This window comes from Contarinia nasturtii, unplaced genomic scaffold (genome assembly GCF_009176525.2).
Source record: "Contarinia nasturtii isolate CC-2019 unplaced genomic scaffold, AAFC_CNas_1.1 Cnas_scaffold_928, whole genome shotgun sequence".
NCBI lineage: Eukaryota > Metazoa > Arthropoda > Insecta > Diptera > Cecidomyiidae > Contarinia > Contarinia nasturtii.
The window spans coordinates 2,536,316-2,556,935 of record NW_022198275.1 but is presented as its reverse complement, the minus strand read 5'-3'; the positions used below and the strand labels follow the sequence as shown (position 1 = coordinate 2,556,935).

At 33.0% G+C, this 20,620-nt stretch overlaps 2 protein-coding genes across 2 annotated transcripts; one reads left to right on the top strand and one right to left on the bottom strand.

Annotated features, from left to right (window-relative positions):
* The first annotated feature begins 665 nt into the window (after nucleotides 1-665).
* Nucleotides 666-18,557, top strand: LOC116342994 (protein obstructor-E-like). The gene is made up of 6 exons (XM_031770852.1): nucleotides 666-1,531; nucleotides 16,842-17,015; nucleotides 17,083-17,133; nucleotides 17,213-17,385; nucleotides 17,701-17,823; nucleotides 18,139-18,557. The coding sequence occupies exons 1-6, from the start codon at nucleotides 1,477-1,479 to the stop codon at nucleotides 18,370-18,372; spliced, it is 810 nt and encodes a 269-aa protein (XP_031626712.1). The 5' UTR covers nucleotides 666-1,476; the 3' UTR covers nucleotides 18,373-18,557.
* Nucleotides 18,552-20,230, bottom strand: LOC116342996. The gene is made up of 5 exons (XM_031770853.1): nucleotides 20,105-20,230; nucleotides 19,604-19,996; nucleotides 19,308-19,535; nucleotides 19,112-19,252; nucleotides 18,552-19,048 (listed from the first exon to the last, which is right to left on the bottom strand). Exons 2-5 carry the CDS (start codon nucleotides 19,679-19,681, stop codon nucleotides 19,028-19,030), a joined length of 468 nt encoding a protein of 155 aa, XP_031626713.1. The 5' UTR covers nucleotides 19,682-19,996; nucleotides 20,105-20,230; the 3' UTR covers nucleotides 18,552-19,027.
* Between the last annotated feature and the right edge of the window lie 390 nt (nucleotides 20,231-20,620).

Below are 20,620 nucleotides of genomic sequence, written 5' to 3'. Positions count from 1 at the left end.
GAGTAGTAAACATGTTCATGGCATTGCTAAAGCTGTGAATTATGGAAACTTGAATTGCTGAATTGCAAGAAAAGCTTTTTAGCTGTAGCTTTTCTGCTGAATATTATTCCACTTCCTTTTCTTTACAATTCATAAGTAACAGGCAGAAAGAAGTCTTAACGTCGTAACGATTGAAACTTGACAAAAATATTCAACGATACGTTTGACTATTAAATTTAATAATGCTATTTAGTTCAAATAACCATTGACCTATGCGTATGCCACATCAAAGGTTTGTCGATAATTTTTTTTCCTATAACCCAAATCGCTGTTTAATTTATGATAATTTTCCATGCGGTATTTTTTTAATAATAAATACATAAATTTTACATGATTGCATTTTTTTAATACGTAGGTAATGAATTAGTTCAATTTTAATTATGCTTATTTAATGGTAATTACCGTAATTTTGGAATGCCAATAAATCCAAACATTAAATATGATATCATAGTCTCATTGAATCACAAAAGCAGAATGTATAAGAAAAAAAAAAAGATGTTTAGAGAAGGGAGTCTCCACACGTACACACCACATGTATTTCCCCAGTCTTCGACGGTGACTATGCGACAAGTGGTGCGAAAAAGTGCATAGAAAGAAAAGGCAACAAATATTCGATCATACGGCAGTTCACTACTACTGTCTGTGATTTCTTGTGAGAAAGAAGTGCGATCGTTCCTTCTATTTTGATCAGTATACCATTGAGCGTTCAACAGAAAAGACGTTGGCAAACAATTCAAACAGTAATAACTCCGTAATAAAAACAAAAAAGTTAAACATTAAAATCGTGATCAAGCGATTTTTCTCCATCTATTCAAGTGGACACAACCATTTGTTTTTCGTCTATTTGTTTTTAAATTATAAAATCTCGAGTGTATTTGAAATAAACCTTTCTTTTTATTATATTATGCAATAAGTGGTTGATTCTCCTATAAGTAAAAAGAAGAAGAAAAAAAACCACGCAAAAAACCGGTTGCATTTAAAGAAAGTAAAGATTTGAAGATAAATTTTGTGTCCAAACGCACGACGCGCAATTCATTTAAGGTGTGCGGTTTTTCCTTTGATCGAGTAACAATTCAATATCTGAGCACAAATTGGCCAAATTCCTATCAACTTTACAAGCACCAAACAAAAAGAAAAAGAATTCCTTTTGGGAATTTAACGAACAAAAAAAGAAATACTTTCAAAATATTCGATAATAAGTATAAGCAAAGAACAAAGGAACGCAACAATTTCCGATGAATTCAAAAGAATTTTAAGTGCAGTCAATTTGATTTCGTGGAACATTTTTCGCCTCCAAAGTAATTTTTATTTGTGGTCTTCGTTGAAGAAAAAAAGAAAAGAAAACGTCGACGTCTAAATACTTGAAAGTTACGTGTAGATCGTGATCTCGAGAGAAACAAATCGAAAATAAAAAAAACAGAAATCAATACGTTTATCATGATGAATAAGATTTTTGCTGTCGTTGGAGCTCTTTGTTTAACAACAATTGTTGGTAAGTAGCGATCGTAAATCGTTTGAAGTTGCCTTTGATTGTAGCACGATTTCACCAGGCGATTGCCTCTATTGACACACATGGAAAATGACTGAAAAAAGTTCCAACTGCAAAATTACGTTAACATGAGAGAGAAAAAAACTGAAAAAAAGAAAGTAATTAATGAATGTGATTTATTGTGTACTCATTAACCAATAATTTTTTTATTATAGATTTATCTCTCAAACTCATATCGATCGAACGAAATGGCATACTGTTCATTCTAATATCATGTAAACGAAATGGAAATTGAAAACTCGATAATACTGCAACGAAAAGAAAGAAAATGAAAATTAAAAAAAAATAGCAAAAAAGAAATGTGCACGATCTCGTCAATAGGTTAAGTTGAAAGTTAAGCAGAGAAAAAAAACTATCGTTATTCTCGGCTTTCTCAGACCGAAAGATATGTGTCGACGTTTTCCATTTACCTATTGCAATTATGCATGCATTTTGTATGGATTTGTTTTATTTTCTGCATTCGCTCTTTTCTCAGTCTTACTTTTTATAGTCAAAATAGATCCAATAAAAAGAAATTAATTGTGACTCGTTCACTTTGATTCTGTTTGTGTGCCTGTGTGTGTATGCTGTTTTGTCAAGAGACAATTTTTTTTAATGTTATGCGCGATATTGTGGTTGATGATAATATAAAAACCGGCTCAACAAGTTTCGCTTTCATTTGGTGTGTGCCATGGCGCACCGTGAATCAGTTTATGCACTTAAAATGCAATTGATAAACGAGTCAATATTTCATGAAGCGTCTTGATATGTGCTGTAAGGCACACGATGCGAATGCCAGGCATTTCAATCATTTACAACGTTTCGATAAACCTTCGAGAAATATGAAATATTCTCGAACCAAACAAAAACAACAAAATATCGCCTGCAGAAGTTTGTCGGAATCAAAATGATTGCTTAACAAATCATGAAAAATGTGATTTCAGATGGTGCTCGAGGCGCATTTTTTTTTCTTCGTTCAAAAGCCTGACATCGACAATTCATCATTTTAGCGACGCGCATGAACAATGGCCCATTCAAAATTGAATAAACAAATGAATGAAACCGTTAATTTATTGACCATCACAAGCATATAAACCATTCCATTGCGTACAATATCATGTACACGTACACGCTTACCATCTATTACATAAAGGCACATATTTATGAAAATGAATAGCTACAACAATGAGAAGAAAAAAAATCAAAACAACGACGGCAACAACCATTTTCGAGGCTTGTTACGCATATAAATTATTTTGTATGCGATTAAGAAGAATTGATATAACACAATTGCAATATATGTATAGTTGAGTCTCGAAAATCTTGATTCACCCCATTTTTATGTGAGAAACCTTCCAAATAATAGTTATTTGCATATAAGATGCAAGAAAATGAATTCATAAACGATTTATTATTGTATACGTTCAAGTGTCAACGACTTCATGGTTGGAAACTTAACGATTCTATCATTTGAGATAATTCAAGTGATCGAATCAATTGCACGCGACCTTCTGGCATCGCATTTCCACTTGAATCGAGTTTATTCACACCAATATATGCCATTTACTTTGCTATCGGCTACATATTTTTCATGCACATTTTTATCAGCTGCCATAGGAAATCATAAATTAAGTGCGATGCTGTCCCGTTTTCGAATTTATACGCGACGATTTTCATTCATAGCAGGTGCTGTGAGATCGATAAAATTTCCGACCACATCATCATCGGGTTTATTTTCTCTCTTTTTCGACCAAATTATATTGTTTTCGTTTTTTCAATTAAATATTATGACATCAACCAACCGAAATTTATTCAGCAAAGATGTATTATTATCGTTAATCCATCGATGCCATTGCAATCACCGAGCACAACAAAACAGCCTCAAACTATTCGAATGAATTCCCAACCGTTTGTGATGCAATGGCAGCGATAAATCGAGATAGATGTGATCGTAAAAATAGTTTAATGAGCCTTTTTTATTGGTTTAAAGTAAATTTTATGTGATTGGTTAAATCCATTGTATATTTGAATTCCACAAAAAAGTAGTTAAAATTTGCATTCACTGTGCACAAGTTGTGCCATTTTCATTAACTGAAATGTGATTTTTATGCGGTCGCTTAATTTCCTTCATTTTGTAAGCTATTCTTAACATAAACTATTCTGATTTTATCCGAATTGCAAAAGTTAAAGCCAATAAAAAAAGCATGGACACTTTTTGTTTGGGTTTTTTTTAAACCATTTTTTAACTTTCAGCAAATCAGCAAAAATCAAAGAAAAAGTTGACCACAGAAAATATCTCTCCAGTGAAAAGTTACATGACATTTTTATGAAGACAAACGAAATGTTTACACAGTGTCGTTCAATGCAGTATACAGTCTTTTCTCTTTGTGCCTGTCCAATTTCTAGTTGATGACACTGCGCTTCGCTCGTTTTATTTGATAAAAATACTCACCGAATCGATGCAATACAAAGCAAGAAAATTTCACATCTAAATCATGTGATGGAAAATATATCATTGTGAATGGAAGTGACAATAGCAAATGTAATTTGAAGCTCGAACAATGCCATTCTCTATGCCAATAGCTCCTCTGACATTCTGTTTATTTTGAGACACACTACTTCTACAAAATGGATGTGCTGTTTTTATGATTTACAATCGCGTTTTCACGCGTCCAATCAAAATCCATATTACGACATAATATGCGACATGCATTATTATATGAAGAAAATGAGAGCTGTTGATGCCAATGACAATGCCATAATGCCACAAAAATTCTGTAAGACGAAACAAATTCACATCTTACTGAGTTTTTGCTGGCGTCAGTGCCATTCTTTTTTAACAAATGCATTACGAGGGTTGCTCCATAATTTTTTTTAAAAACATATATAACACAGTTGTTTTTTGTCGAAAATGGTTTTATTGTTTTTCAAAATATTCCCCGAGATGATCGATACACTTTTGCATTCGATGAAACCATTTGTCATAGCATTCGTGCCACTCCGAAACTGATATCTCCAAAACGTGTGTTTTGAACGCTTCAACTGCTTCTTCTGGTGTCGAAAATCGTTGACCACGTAGTTTTTTCTTCACGCTTGGGAACAAAAAAAAGTCATTGGGTGCCAGGTCAGGACTGTACGGTGGATGACCCATCAGTTCGATGTTTTGACCGGTCAAAAATCGAGTAGTTTGAAAAGATGTGTGAGAGCTCGCATTATCGTGATGAAGAATTATTTTGCGACGGTGGTTGTTTTTTCTTATTTCACCAAACACTTCGGGCAAACAAATGGTGGTATACCAATCAGAATTGACGGTCTTACGATCCTCTAGTGGAACGGTTGCCACATGACCACTTCTCCCGAAAAAACAGGCGACCATTCGCTTCGAAGTGCTTCTTGCTCGAACAACTTTCGTTGGGTTATCTTCATTTTGGAAGACCCATACAGTCGACTGCTGTTTCGTTTCGGGCTCATACGCATATATCCACGATTCGTCACCAGTGACGATTTTATTAACGTCTTTTGAAGCACCACGATTGAATTTCTTGAGCATTTCTTTACACCAACTCACACGAGCCATTTTTTGTTCATCGGTCAATTTATGTGGGATCCAACGAGAGCAAATCTTTTTTACGGCTAAATGTTCATGCAAAATTGTATGTATGCTGTGGGATGAAATGCCCAAAGATGCCTCAATCTCACGGTAGGTCACATGACGATCTTCCATAATCAGTTTTCTGACAGCATCGATGTTTTGTGGCACAACAGCCGATTTTGGACGACCTGTATGAAACTCGTCTTTGAGCGAACTACGACCGCAACGGAATTCTCGGTACCAGTTATAAATTGTCTGAAGGGTTGGTGCTTCATTGCCAAAGGCCAAATGAAGTCGATCGAAACACTGTTGTTGAGATAATTTACTTCGAAAATCGTAGTAAATCATTTTACGAAAATCTTCACGTGTAAAATTCATTTTTTTGTTGAGTCGCAGTTTACCAGTCACTGTAAACAATACAAATAGCGTTCGTACGACAAAAGGTTCAGGGCACGAATACATACCAAAACATCAAACTTTACGAATATGACAATGGTTTACATCGGGCAACACTATAAGTACCATTTTAAAAAAAATTATGGAGCAACCTACGTATTATCACATTTTCGACCAAACACACACACACACACATGCACAAACAAATATGTGTGCAAGAAAATTGCGAATTTGCCAGAAAATGAGAAAAATGCGGTGCAATTGTTTTGCAACGATAAAAGACCTGCACACAAATCCGATTATATGAAGATTATCGCACAAATGACTTCCATTCAGTTTATTTCGCTTTGAACTCGTCGTTTTCCTTCTTTCAATACTCCACAACATCGAAATAAGAACTGTATGATTTTCAAGCTTGTTGTACGAGACATACAATAACTGAAAGTGTGAAAATTGCTTTTTCCCACTTCAAACGAAATAAGCGGGTATAAAAACTGAACATTATTGAAACACAACATATGGAAGCGTCGATCATCAAAATTAATGAGAATGAAATCGTGTCATTTTGCAATTCAATTGAACATTTAATTATGGCTAAGCATGAAATTGGAAAGATAAGTAGCATGTTGTGAAATTGTAATTTTATTTTATTTCATTGTGAAAAATAAATAGAGTGTTTGAATCTTCGATTATTTTATCATTTTCATTGTAATTTTGTTTCGATATTTGTCGAATACTCCGGATGAAACTGCTGCGATTGTAGCATATGTTTTGTCATAGCCATTTGTGTCGAACATTATTTTGAGTATTGATCGATCTAATTCTTTTGCACTCAGTCAAATTGTTTTGGGTCTGCATTTGAAATGTAGATAAATTTAACCATCAAAAACGAATCTGTTCTTCATCATTACCGTTTTTCACTATTGTTTTTTGATCCACTTAAACTGTCTTTGTTATATTTGTTTTCGAATTAATATCGTACAGTCCGCATTTGATTTCAAAACATCTCGAGTAGTCCATTCCGATACAACAACTGTTTATAATTGAATTTTTGTGTTCGGATTCCATTGTGTGCTGATTTATTGTCAGATCACATTGCGATTTCACTACGCTTCAGCAGTCGTCACAATTTTTTTTTCTCTCTCTTATTCAATTTCACATAAATTGATTGAACTACACTTTATCACAAGCAAATAAGCCGTTTGCCATCAATAAATTATTAAATGTGAAATTGACGTTTTAAACGTACAAGAAGAAGCAACGAGAGAGAAAAAAATTGTCGACCCAGTCATACTGGGCTGGTATGATGTGGAAATGGCTGTGCCGACAGAGGCGAGAAATGCACAAATTATGATTTAATAACGAAAATAAAGAGTTTGTAGAATCTGGAGCAGCATTTAATTCAATTCGCTTGTATCCTAATCAATATTAATGACGTTGCGTTGCTCGTGTTCGATTAATCCGATGATGGCATTTCGAAACGTGTTTAACATGACTCACAATTTGGGACATAATTAAAAATATGGCTATACATTTATTAGATTATCAACTCAATTTTTCTTCGGTGTGTGCTTTCTTTTTTTCTCGTCTTCTCTTCACCCCCTCTCTCTCTCTCTCTCTCTCTCTCTCTCTATCTCGGCATTGAGTAAGCCCGTTATTCAAACGCAGAGACTTAAACGGATTGAATGTGTATGTAATGAGTTCATCATAAGCTATTTTGGGCGCAATAACGAAATAATGTTGCATGCATTAAAAATGACAATAAAACACTGTTTGAATGGTGGTAACATGCGAGATGAAGAAAATGACGAAAAAAAAAACAATCCCGTAGCGTCAAATCAAACAGTAGTTGCAGCAACAAAATAGACGATAATTCCCACATTTTCTCATCGTTGCTTTTGTGCATTTCTTCTTCATGTAATATTTGCATTGATGTTGCTGAGTGTACATTACAGATTGATGTGTACTATTCACATTATTTGTAGAGAAAGTTATAAAAAAACGAACACGAATATGCTGCTATACCATTTCTGAGTGCTCATTTTGTAATTGGGTGAATGTTGCTTTGATACATTTAAGCTGTAACTGCTGCTATTCACTCTCGTAATAAAAAAAATGGGAAAAAGTAACAAAACAGTTGCGCTTCAATTTGTAATAATTTCAGTCATTTTACTTTGCGAGACGACAGATTAAATAATCATCACATATGAACACTTTTTCCTTCACATTAGTTTTTGTTGTTGTTGCTATGGGGGCACTCACGGCAAACGGTAATTTTAGTCGGCCACAAACATAAAATGTCGTTTAATTTGAGTGTAATTTATGGTTAATTTGGTACATCAAGTACTTTGTTTGTCTTACATTACGTAAAAAATTTGTGACTTAATCGACCATTTCCTCGTTTCAATATAAATGCTTTCAGTCCATTTGCATCGACATAAATGCACTGCATAAGTCTTTTTCCAGTTTTTTCGTCTCTAACTCGAAAAAAAAGAGATTTTTGTATTTGCGTTCCGTGAACATACCAATGCAGAGAAAAAAACCATCATCGAAAATTACCAGCAGCAAAAACTACCTCACATTTAATCGCCTTGATGTTTAAACTATTTTCTCTCTGTCTCTTTTCTCGGTACATAGATTTTCAAAATGGATATAGATAAGTCGAAGAGATTTACAAATCAGCAAACAAGAACTTTCCGAAAACTAAATCGAAATATCCCATTCGTGTTCTCTTTCCACAGAAAAAGTATGGAAAAAAAAGAATTTATAACGACAGATTTAATATTACAAAAGTGAAGGAATTGAGTTCGATATGCTCGTAATAAATCCAATCTTATCTCAAGTATGAAAAAATGAATGTACTTGGCGATTTCAGTTAATTCAACCGTAATCGAATCATTTCGACTTTTCATGTTGCAAATGCACACAAGCCAAATTGTTTCGGCAAATAATTTCGTTGAAGCAAAATCTCTCATTCAATGCACTTTCTCGAGATTGAATCGATAATGGACACACAGAGACACAAAGTAGGAGAGAGTGAATACCGTTAACATCATCTGAAAACCTTAAGCCACAAACTTTCAGACGTAGTCTCTCGCTTCCTTGCAAAACGAATTCCAAGTTATTTGAAGAAAAAAAAACTGTTCTGGCAAATTTATTGAAAAATCCTGATCTCGGTGCATTCTTGAACTGGAAATTGAGCACGCTGGAGCTAAGCCAAAATTCCAGTTTTTTTCTTTCACTTTTCATTCCTGGAATCATTCATTTTATGTTCGCTTAACAGATAATTTTATGGAGATTTTGTCGGTTCCAATTTTTTTTTTGTTATTGTCTGTGGTTTACGATAAGAGCCGTACACTTAAAATATTGTTTGCCCAAAAATTGAAAACGAGCCATATTTTGAAAAAAAAAAGTCGATTTACAACCTTATCGAAACCGAATTGATTTGGTGCACTGAATCTGTCTTCTTTTTTGTGCTTTTTTAATTTACGTCGATTAACCAGTTATTGTTATCTCGACGGGTTTACCTTGATATGGGAGCACTATTTTGGTGCATAACATGAACGTGACGTTGTCGAAATGTAAAACTTCGTTTGTTCAAATTCCCGAATTTAAATAGATGAATGCAGAATGAAACCACAAAATAATTCCCAAAATTGGTGCAACCACATTTTATTTCTCATTGATGAGGAAACTTGTTTTGTTTAACATTTAGACGCTTACTAAATATGTTATTTAACAACAAAATTGCTGTGTGAGATTCTTCGAGATCTCAATTAGAGATGTCCGAAAAGGATATTAATTAAAAACGTCAATATTATGAATTTGATTTCTTTGTAAAGAATTTTACTCACAATGCAAAACATATCTTGCACTGACGTTTTTTCTAATTTTCCCCTCGCTATACTTTTACATTGCAGTAAGCCTGTTTTACACAGATGGCGTTTTTCTGTAAGATATGTGACGTCACACATAAAATTATTCCGAATTATTCATACATGCATCTAAACGAATTCTGTGAGTTTTCTAGAAAAGTGTTTACATGATTTAGTTTTCATTATTCATATGAGAATGAGAGCTGTATTTACATTCAATATTCAGTTTTGTGGGTATATTTTATAATTTACATGAGGGCACGAGCGTCAAATTTATATCTCATTTCGGAGAGATTCTCTCTTTACTATTTTGTATCTATGTTTACAATTTCATGCTATTTGAAAGTGATGGCTCTATTGGTGAGTGTGGTCGTTTCGTTTGCATTTGACATCTATGCCAAATTTTGAGTTAAAATTGTTTTATCACAGCCCCGAAGAATAAATGGAATGCTTTTCACAAAACTCTGGCCGCTCTTTTATCATTACGTGTGTAGTACAGAGTTTTGCCATGATAAAATACTTCAAAGTTGTATGAAATGTGAATTGATGTTACATTTACTTATTTACTTCACTAATAAATGATTTGCCATTTCGCTGTAAATCAAACTGAACTTCCAACATAAACACCTTTGAAGTGAATCATTGAATATAATTTAGATTCATCTGAACCATATTGGAAGGACCGTGTTTTTGATTTGGTCTGAAGTTATGTGTATAGACATTCCAATCCAATATGATATTAAAATGCCGCACTAGAAATAAATATACACCATATCACACATTTCACCATAAAGAGTGGACGTTGGGTAAAATTGTAACATTTAATACATTTTTTGTAATTTAAGTCAGTCCAGTAATGAAAATGTTGTGTTTTTATGCACTTTATTAGATACCAATTGGTTTGAATATCTGTTTCTACGCAGTCGATCAACAACATGAAGCGAGTACTCAATGTGTTCTCAATTTAATTTTATGCAGTGAAGCAACTTTCAATTGAGCTGTAGACATTTCTGGAATCAACAATGTTTCCATTATTAACATCACAATTTCGAATGTGATTGAAGATCTCAGTTAATGAAATTGTAATTTGGTCAAATAACTTAAACCAGAATTGAAATATTTGAGAAAATCGTGGATTTCTGGATTGTTCAATTTATATTACTAAAATAGTGGACGCATACCACATTTTGATGCATTCAAATGCATTGTAGTTTGATAGGAAATTCTTTCATCAAAATTGGTTTCTGTATAAGATTAATCTTCACTTAACCAAATTGTTTGCGGTTATTTGTGAATAAATAGAAGAAATTTCAATATCCAAATCGAATGGATTTATTTGTGAAACACAAACGATTGCTGTGTGCGGTTCAGATGAGTTATTTTGTGTGAGTTTTTTGCAATATGTAAAACAAATTGAAACAATGTTATGGGCAAAAGTATTCAAATACACTTTCAAGAAAGCGAATTAATTATAATAAACGACTGAATGATACCTAACTACGAAGTTCAAGCAATGATATAGTTGATCGAAACGAAACGCTCAGTTGGATTCTGTATGTAATCTAAATGCATTAGGAACGCCTGAGAATGAAGCTAGGGGATAACCATGAATTGCAGATCGAATAATTTATAATAATAAACGCTATTTCTCTCTATTTTCCACTAATTCTGCTAGTATTTCTACTAGTTTGTTCTAATACTGCTAGTTTTTGCTAATTTTTCTAGTACGTCAAAAATATTGCATACGTCAGATTGACTGCATGATCGAATAACCGAAATGTGTTTACGTAAATGTTTCAAGTTGACACTTTCAACGTGTATATTTGAAGCAGGCATGTAATCTATTTCTATTTATTGAAGTTTCAGTCCTTTGAATATTGAAATTATTATCTACATTACAACATCAGTGCTATTAAATCAAGTTTCGGGCTGTATATATTTTATTAAAATAATTTTTAAGTGTTTTTTTCTCTTGATTACACTCCACTTGCTTTGTGCTTCCAAGCCTGCTTCATTCATTTTATATTTTTCAATTGAATTAAAATTATTTAAATTTAAAATTGATTGATAAAATACTAAAACAGAAAAATTGAATATCGTGTGAGTACTTGTCATATAAAATATTATTGTTTACCAAGCCTTAAACGTCAAGTTTTACGTTTGCAGAGACGTATACGTTTTCAGTAAGAAATCTGTCATCAAATCTACATTTCCGATTGCAATTCGTAAATTGTAGTTAATACAGATGGAACGTGCTTGGTTAAGTGCCATTGAATATATTTTTATTTAAAAATGGGAAAAAGCGTATTTAACTACATATTTTGATACATTTTAGTTCAACACTATTCAATTCGTTTGTTTTGTGAATTTTATTTTAATTAATTATTGCAATAAATTCAAGAATAAATTCTTACTAAAGTATATACGTGTACAGTGCTAATTCTGCTATTTATTGCTAATTTCGCTATTTTCTTCATGTAAGTGTCCCTATTTTTTTGCTAATGTGCTAATTCTAATTCGCATGGATATCCCCTAGGAATGAAGTAATGTTTACACATGTATGTTGCCAGAATTCATTGGCTCCTTTTTGGTATTTTCCAAATATGTATAACTAAAGTTATATATTCAATATTATGACTTATGAATGTGTGAGAGATTGTAATTTATATGTGTGTGTGCCTTGATTTCGGGCGCACTGAACCAAAGTCGATCCACTTGATATAAGAAGAACCGCACACAGTTCATAACAAGTTTGTTTGTTCACAAGTTATTGCAATTTAAAATTGAAAAGTTAAATAAATCTGAGGCGGTGTATGCGTGCAGTAAATGTTTGTTCGCATCTGCATAGCTATGTCACATATTCTCTGTAGTTTATTATTGCTCCGCAATCTGAATTGGTAGCCACGTATCAAATGGCAACATAAAACAAACATCTCTAAATCTCACAGAAACCGGGGCATTTAAGACAACTGTGTTGTGCACTTGTGTCGTTATGAAATTGTACGCGATTATTTATCGATTCGAAAAACATAAACAAAATGTTCGAGAGACCAATTTCAGAGAGTTGTTTATAGTTGTTAGTATATTGTAACTGTGAACGAGTGCGAGCGAACGAGCGAGTGAGAAGACAAGATAGAGATGTATAGTAACATTTTCACTTGGCTTCTCATGTTTCTCATACATTGGCATCCGTAGCCCATTTGTTGTGTATATTTCATGCATTAATTCATTCGAAATGTGAAATTGCAGTGACAATGCAGGTGCGGGCTTTAATTTTTTTAGGTGTGTATATGCGTTTATGTATGTGTGTGTGTGGTAGTTGCTCTGTTGTTGGCATCTCTTACTGAATTTGTGGATAAAGTTTTTCGATGGCACATTCGCTTTGGATCACGCAACGCACATAAATAAATTATGTTGGCAAATTTTTCATGTATGGACCAAAAACCGCAATTTTGTCGCTCTCTCTCCCGCTTCCTCTCCCGCCCTCGCTATTTCAACTTCTTCTCTTTTTCGTTTAAAATTAGTTATCGTTAACTACGGAACGGCCACAAGGAATTGACTTCAGTTGGTTGGCGAAAAATTGTGATAATACGCTGTTGTTGGGCACTGCATTTCCGGCGATTTTTCTCAAACTGGATGCTGAATTTGAAACATTTTTTTGTGTGTGTCTCTTGTATATTATTAAAACTTTTTCAACGCTGCATGGCAGGCAAAAAAGGAACCGTCGACCGACAACAAACGCATTCATAATTTACAAGACTTGCAGTAAATAGAGACAGGTCAAACGAAACAAAACAACAATCCTTTGACGCATATTAAATTTTCACCATGCAACGTGACCTCAACACATTTTGTGTGTTTCCGTTTTGAATGCACCTTTTGTTAGGCCTTTCATACAATTTATTTTAACAATTTGTTTCCATCGTCTGCAATACGACGGGCTGCAAGAGTTGTGACGACAGCATCGCAAATTCGGACAATGCACATTCACAACGGAAGGATGCCCATTAGCAGGAATCCTGTATTTCTTTTTTTTTTCGGTGAAAAACTTTATTTTGTTATAAATTCCTCCAGCTACCGAAAATGATTTCCAGTTCTTGCTGCGCACGCGAGAGATAAATTGTCTAATAGATTTGTTTCTTGCTTTTTTTTCTTCACTTTGCCAAAGTTAGAATTAGCCATTCGAAATCGGTTTTAAAACAACTAAACCTGCAACGGTCACGAAGGACTTTGATAAAAGGCAAATAACATTCCAAAATATAGTCGACGACAAATTCGCTTATTTGTTCTCGTTGCCAAGCAGGCAACTGTGTGTCGGCAAGATAACATTGACGTGAAAAATATGCTTAAATAAATTGTTGAAATGCTAATTAAAAAATTCATCACGTTTCTATTGTGAGCTCCTTCGCACGGAAAATGGTTACGCGAGAGAAATGCTGTTTCCGTCTCACGTTTTGCATCCATTTTTTTTGTCTTTTCTTGTTGCCCTTTCTCACATCCAAGTTTTATGCTATTTTTGTCGTACGATTTTGCTAAACGTCGCGTGTGATTTCATCAACCGGACTTTCTCTCTCTCTCTCTCTCTCTCTCTCTCTCTCTCTCTCTCTCACTCGTTAGAAGTTCATTGAATATTCTAGCATATCGAGTGAAACATTCAAGAACAAACCAAGCAAATAAATAAATGAATATCACGACGACAATTGTTGAAAGATGCATTTTGTCCGTAATCGGACAAGAAAAAAGTACACGAACTTGGGTGGCTTTGGTGATTTTGTGTCCCTTTTTTTCGCTCGCCATTTTATCATTCAGTAAGTGATTGCTTGCCATTTGTTCGCCAATTTCAGTTAACTTTGCATGGAGAAATAAAGAGAAAAAGTTTGCTAAAATAGATATTAGCCATTCATCTCGCGATGACAAACAAGAAGTAAGAAACTGTGAAATAAACAGTGTGTTATTGTTTAAAACTGGATAAAAACTCATTTGTAACTGTTCAACCTTAAATGAAACGATGCCATTGCTTGAATAATCAGGTTTGTGTTCGGGTCTTGAATTTTAAATGGTGTATGCTTGTGAAACAACCTGAACCGTTTGAAATGACAATTTTCTAAACAATAAAAAATCGGCTATTTTTCACCAGTATACAATTTATTCATTCAAGCGTTTTGATTCTATTTTGCATTTGGTAGAATTCTGAAATTGATTTAACTCAACTTGATTATGTATTCAACGTACGTGTTTTATGAATTATTTTTTGTTTTTGAAATACTTTGAATGGGAAAGAGTAATTTGAATACTTCTTAAATCGTCTAAGATGTTTTGGGTAACGTGTTTTTAACGAAAAACTTTTAATGAATGCGCTTCAAATGATTCTAATGATTTATAACTCAAATTGAGTGCTAGGGGGTAGACACAATAGAGAATGAATGAATACCAATGAATTGTCATAATACCTATCTATTTTCAAATACGACAATTACTTACTTATTTGAAGATTATTTGTACTAAAAATGTGAATACCGTGATTACCAAATGTCAAATTGATATCGGTAATAAAGATTTCAAGTTTTTTCCATTTCGTTTTAACATTCACCATTTCGAAATTTATTTTAATTTTTTCTGTTTTCTTTATGTTATTTTTATCAAAATTGTTTTTGCATTTATTAAACCAATTGAAATAATACACTTAATAGCGTTGAAAAAGTTTTTTTAATATTTGGAAGATAATATTCATATATGCACATTGTAAGACGTTGCTGAATGCATTGACATTTCGTCTAAAACTGAGAATACCAAGAACACCTTCAATTTCGGTGAAAATCTCAAGTAATATTCCCGATGGGAACTAGTATCGTATATTCCCCATACAAATTAATTTTACCGATTCTACGAATACGACATCTGTTAAAAAAGATACCGATTTTTGTTACTACTGTTGCTTAGACACAGCTTGAGCGAACTATACGGCTATGGCTGTATTACAGACGAACTAATACAAAAGAACACACAGACTCCGATCCTGTGTATGCGTATGTATTGTAAATTTTGCACAAGCAGCTACGATTGACGACTGAGTGCAGAATTTGTAATACATACGCATACACAGAATCGGAGTCAGTGTGTTCCTTTGTACGTTTACACGAGCTGTATTAAAACACCACTAGTAACAGAAATCGGCGAGTTTTTTAGAAGATGTCGTATTGGTGGAATCGATAAAGAAAAATCGACGATATTAGCGCTCATTGAATATTCCATGTGTCTACCCCCTAGGTTGAGTGCATTGAACGGTTATTGTCATCAAAATTACGAAGCAATAAAATGATTTTTGTTTTGTTTTTTCATTTCATAGTATTTATCAAGCGGAAGCATTTCATAACAATACACCGAAATAGTGTTGAATAACATCGACCGCTGAAATTGTTCATGAAAATGCGTGCAAATTGAATTAAAATTAAGAGTGTTTACATTTACTAAAATCATTACTTCCGCTCATCGCGTTGCCGATTTTCCATTAATTTTTGTTACTTTTTCTCTTCTGTTTATCGCACAAAAAGTGATTCATTTATGCCAAAACGCACTATAAAAGCATATCAATGTGGCATTGGATTAAAACACAAAAATTAATGCACATACACCCACAGTATATAATAATTTCTGATTGAATTTAATTATGAGCTGATTATTTCGATGAAATAAGCGGAAGCATGTTGTGTTTTTACTATTATAAATACTTGTTTACAGTTTGGCGCGGAAAAATAATAAAATTAAACATGGTTTTTAAATGATGCGTAGGGGGTAAAGCGGACATTTTTTGTATGTTTAAAAATGGCTGATTAATGATACCTGAAAATGAAAAGTAATTTGATTGTTTGAACAAATACATTTGATAAATGTACAATTGGAATTAATTCAAACATTTGGATTCATGTTTATTTTATTGCATCGATTCGGTATGTGCGAATGCATATCATTTGGTATGAATTAAACATCATTCATTCGATGCTTATTAGATTTTCATAAATCAATTCATTTAAAAGCCGGTTCATATTTGCACGAATCGTTTTTTCGTTCATTACATTTTCCCCACAGTGTCCAATGGTGAAATTCATGATTCGAATTTGATATTGCTCAATAACAAATAAACGGAAAAATGGACTTGGACTTATCGGTTTACACAAATTATAATTTAATGCCAGAAATATATATAACTTGAATCATAATACATTAGATTATAATTATATCCTGGTTATTTTTCTCTCTCTCTCGCTGTCTCTCTCTATGTAGTGTATGTTTTAAATACTAGCGAGAATTGAGGTTTTCGTGTCACATATTTGAATTTTGTAAAAGAATTACTACATTTTTTCCATGTGAAATTAAATTCCATTGATGTTACTCTCTTTTTTTTTTTGTTCAGGATGCAATGCACAGAAGAGAGACCAAGAAGATCCGTGCAAAACAAAAGCTCGTGTTGTTGGTGATGTAACCTATTGCGATCGATACTGGGAATGTGGAAGTGACAATCAACCAGAACTATATGATTGTCCAAATGGTTTGGTATTTGCTGGTAAACATCGTGGTGTAACTGAAGGTAACTTGAGTGTGAATCTTCTTCATCCTTTAAATGTTTTCTTCATTCTTTGAATCCTTTGAAACAGGTTGTGATTACCCGTGGCGTTCCGATTATTGCGATGGCAAACAATTAGCAAGTATGTTTAAATGTGCAAACATGATCAAAATCGAAAAAAAAAAACCAAAATGAAACCGTAATTATTTCTTCTTGGTTAGATGGACCGGTTCAAACAGATCACTGTGATTGGTTGTATGGAATCTTCGGACATGAGACATCCTGCACTCGATACTGGACATGTTGGAATGGTACTGCCACGGAACAACTCTGCATTGGTGGTTTGCTTTATAATGAAAATGCTCACAGTTGCGACTGGCCGGAAAATGTTGAGGTATTACTTACTTTCCGGCCAATTTTGATAAGAAAATGACCAACGGACAAGCGCAATTTGGACAGATACTTATAACACCATCTACGTAAAACACGCTGACTACAATGTAAATCAAACGTATATTTGTTTCCCCTTCTTCTTCATCTCCTTCCCCTCGCTATACTTTTACATTGTAGTAAGCCTGTTTTACACAGATGGCGTTTTTCTGTAAGATATATGACGTCACAATACAATCATATTGACTGCGCTCATCTCTCGGAAATGACATTTAAAATTTGAAGAGCAATTAACAATAAATTGTTTCAATTTTTGCAGGGTTGTCAAAAGCATCCATTGTGCAATGACGATGCAAATGGAAATGTCCCATTGGGCAAAAGTTGCAATCGATATTGGCAGTGTCAAGGGGGCTATCCTCGTTTACAGCGTTGTCCAGCACAGGTAGGTAGCCCAGTAAATAAATAAGAAAAAAAAATTAAATCAATAAACAAAATGAATTTATAAGAATCAGATTTGAAATTAATGAAATTTGGTATATATAAAAAGTTTGCATGATTGTGCCGATTTTGACATTAATATGCTTTGTAAGCTTAACTAAAATTAGTAGAAAGCCATTATATTTTTATCTTCAAATTCATAATTAAATATGTGAATATGATTAGAAATTAATTTAGTTTCATTTATTTATGTAATAATTAATAATAAAAATAAAATATCAATTGAATCTTCATTAATAATTATTCTTTTTTTTATCAGCTTGTTTTTGATCGTAGATCGTTGCGGTGCGTTGTTCCACCAACGGAAGATTGTGACATTCCAACTACACAACTGCCACTCGAAAGTGATCTACAAGAAAATGTACAGTTGCCCAGTCGCGGCAATGATCATGCCGGATCACATGATCATCAAAGGCAATTTGAAGAAGATGACGACAACAGTGGTGTTTTGCCGCATTTACTTATAAGCACATATAGTCATAGAAGACCATGAACAGTATTTTAAGAAAGTGCATCGTTTTGCCTTCAACTCACAAAAGATATCATTTTTGTTTTTCATTTTATTCTCTTTACTAATATTTTCTGCTATTTTTTTTTTCAATCCACTTGAAAATACGCCTTAAACTATGATTTATTATTACTACACATCAAATGTAAAACAACAACAAAATCTAAAACTTTAAATGTTTTATTTTCATAGCAAAATTGTAGTTTGAAATAAATTTTAAAATACCAACAACGTTTATTAATCATTTAACCCTCTAGTCCATAGCCCTGCATTTAGGCAGGGTGTATAAATTATTGTCTAAAATATATAATTAAAACCAATTAAAATATATTCAGCAGGGCTCAGGCTTTCATTTGCCGGTCATTTGACAAGTGAAAATAAAGCGCTTGTTTATTATAAACACAAAAGTACGGAAAAACAGGAATTTGACAAAAAAATTATCTCTCTCTTCGTTTATAGCAGTTTAAACAATGGTTTCGATTGTTCTCCAATTTTGTCTCATTTTTTGAGTAAACTATGCAATTTTTTGAATTTCGATTATTTTTTTATGGAATTTTAAACCAAAATAATCATAGAAAAATAGTTCTCATGTCGAAAAAAAATTAATGCATTAGAGGGTTAAGCTGGAGACAGTGAAAACTCAATAGAAGAGATAGAAAAGCTGAAAAATAAACAGAAATTCTTAGCATGCTCTAAATAATTATTGAAAAATGTCAAGAATTACCTCGTTACTATTTTCTTTGCAACAAACCATTGTTTGATATGAAACTTCAATTGGATCTTTGATTTTACTAACCCGTTTTGCACAACCTTTGGTTATTTTCAAGTATTTGTCTTGGTCCTCTTCTGACATCTTCTCCATGAGCTGATTAAATGAAAATTACTGTGTATTATAACAAATATCAATTAATAAAATTTACCTCAAAGAAAACAGACGGATCAAAAGCAGCACTGCCCGGCTTCATAAAACCAGCCTCAACCCATAAGCAATGGAAGTAACATTTTACATTTTTATTATTTGGTAATTTATTCAAATCCGTTGTGAGCTCGAATTCTTTTATCTCTTCCATGTTTGGTTCACATCGTTGAGAACAAGTTTTTACCATTGTTGGTATGTCATAATACTGATAGACAACCTCGGGTGGCCACTACAATTCACACAAAAAAATTGATTCAAAACTATATTTTGAAAATTTGAATATTCATCTATACAAACTTTTCCCGGAATTTTCCAAGGTTCAACGGCAACTAACAGAGAAAAAATACAAGTTAAAGTCAACAAATCCAATTTCATATTTGCTTCAGAAATTAATCAATTTCTACCAAAAAAAATCTATTGCCCGAATGAATTAATGGCATGGCTTTATATAGTGTAGAAATTTCATCGTTGTGGGCGGTTAATGTCAACTTCAAAATAATCAAATGCTTTCCAAATAAAAAATGTCCACATTATCCGGCAAACATAATCAGCATGTTATTGAACCTGCTAACTTGAAGTTTACTTGCCAAATGTATGTGACCGTTTAATATTGAAAAACTTAATTGTTGCGTACGATCGATTTTAATTGTAACCATTAAATCATTCACATTGCATTTAGCACTGACAGTTCTACAAATAAAAAAAAAACAACCATGTAGTCAATCATTCATAAATTTGTTCGGGGTAAATTTTAATTGAATGCATTTTGACATTTTTAATTGTCTTGTTTACTTTTACCTGCAGTAGATCAAATTATATTCAACTTGAATGATTTGCAATTAAAATGATTGATAGCCACATTTATGTGACATTGTCGCAGAAATACTGAATGAATTCATGGAATTTTTTGTTAACAAAAAGCAGATTCACCGGAAAAATTCAATCATTTAATTTTATGCTTCCAATAAATGACATAAAAGTGAGCAATGTGTACGAATCATTTTGATTCAAGTTAAATCAATATTTTAACCAATTTCATTTAATTTAACTTAAAAAGTTGAGATTCGTTTACATTCAATCAGAAGCAAATTGAACAAATACATTCATTTATATAATAATCAGTTTTCCATTTAATTTTGACACTTTTATTTACTTTTGATTGTGCAATCTGTGGCACGTTCAATGTATGAATGACATTTCAACAAAAATGTCTTGAAACATGCATACACACGTCAATTGATTTTGTCATCATTTTTGTTTATTTACTGTTTTTGACATTATTTCATTTGCGACAATTCTTTTCAGCTGTAATCA

Bases quoted from the DNA above. Each gene is read 5' to 3' on its own strand.
- LOC116342994 (XM_031770852.1), top strand. From the start codon at position 1,477: ATGATGAATAAGATTTTTGCTGTCGTTGGAGCTCTTTGTTTAACAACA. The intron at 17,016-17,082 runs GTAACTTGAGTG...CCTTTGAAACAG, and splicing joins ACATCGTGGTGTAACTGAAG to GTTGTGATTACCCGTGGCGT. The intron at 17,134-17,212 runs GTATGTTTAAAT...CTTCTTGGTTAG, and splicing joins CGATGGCAAACAATTAGCAA to ATGGACCGGTTCAAACAGAT.
- LOC116342996 (XM_031770853.1), bottom strand. From the start codon at position 19,681: ATGAAATTGGATTTGTTGACTTTAACTTGTATTTTTTCTCTGTTAGTT. The intron at 19,253-19,307 runs GTAAATTTTATT...TCATTTAATCAG, and splicing joins ATCCGTCTGTTTTCTTTGAG to CTCATGGAGAAGATGTCAGA. The intron at 19,049-19,111 runs GTAATTCTTGAC...TTTATTTTTCAG, and splicing joins GCAAAGAAAATAGTAACGAG to CTTTTCTATCTCTTCTATTG.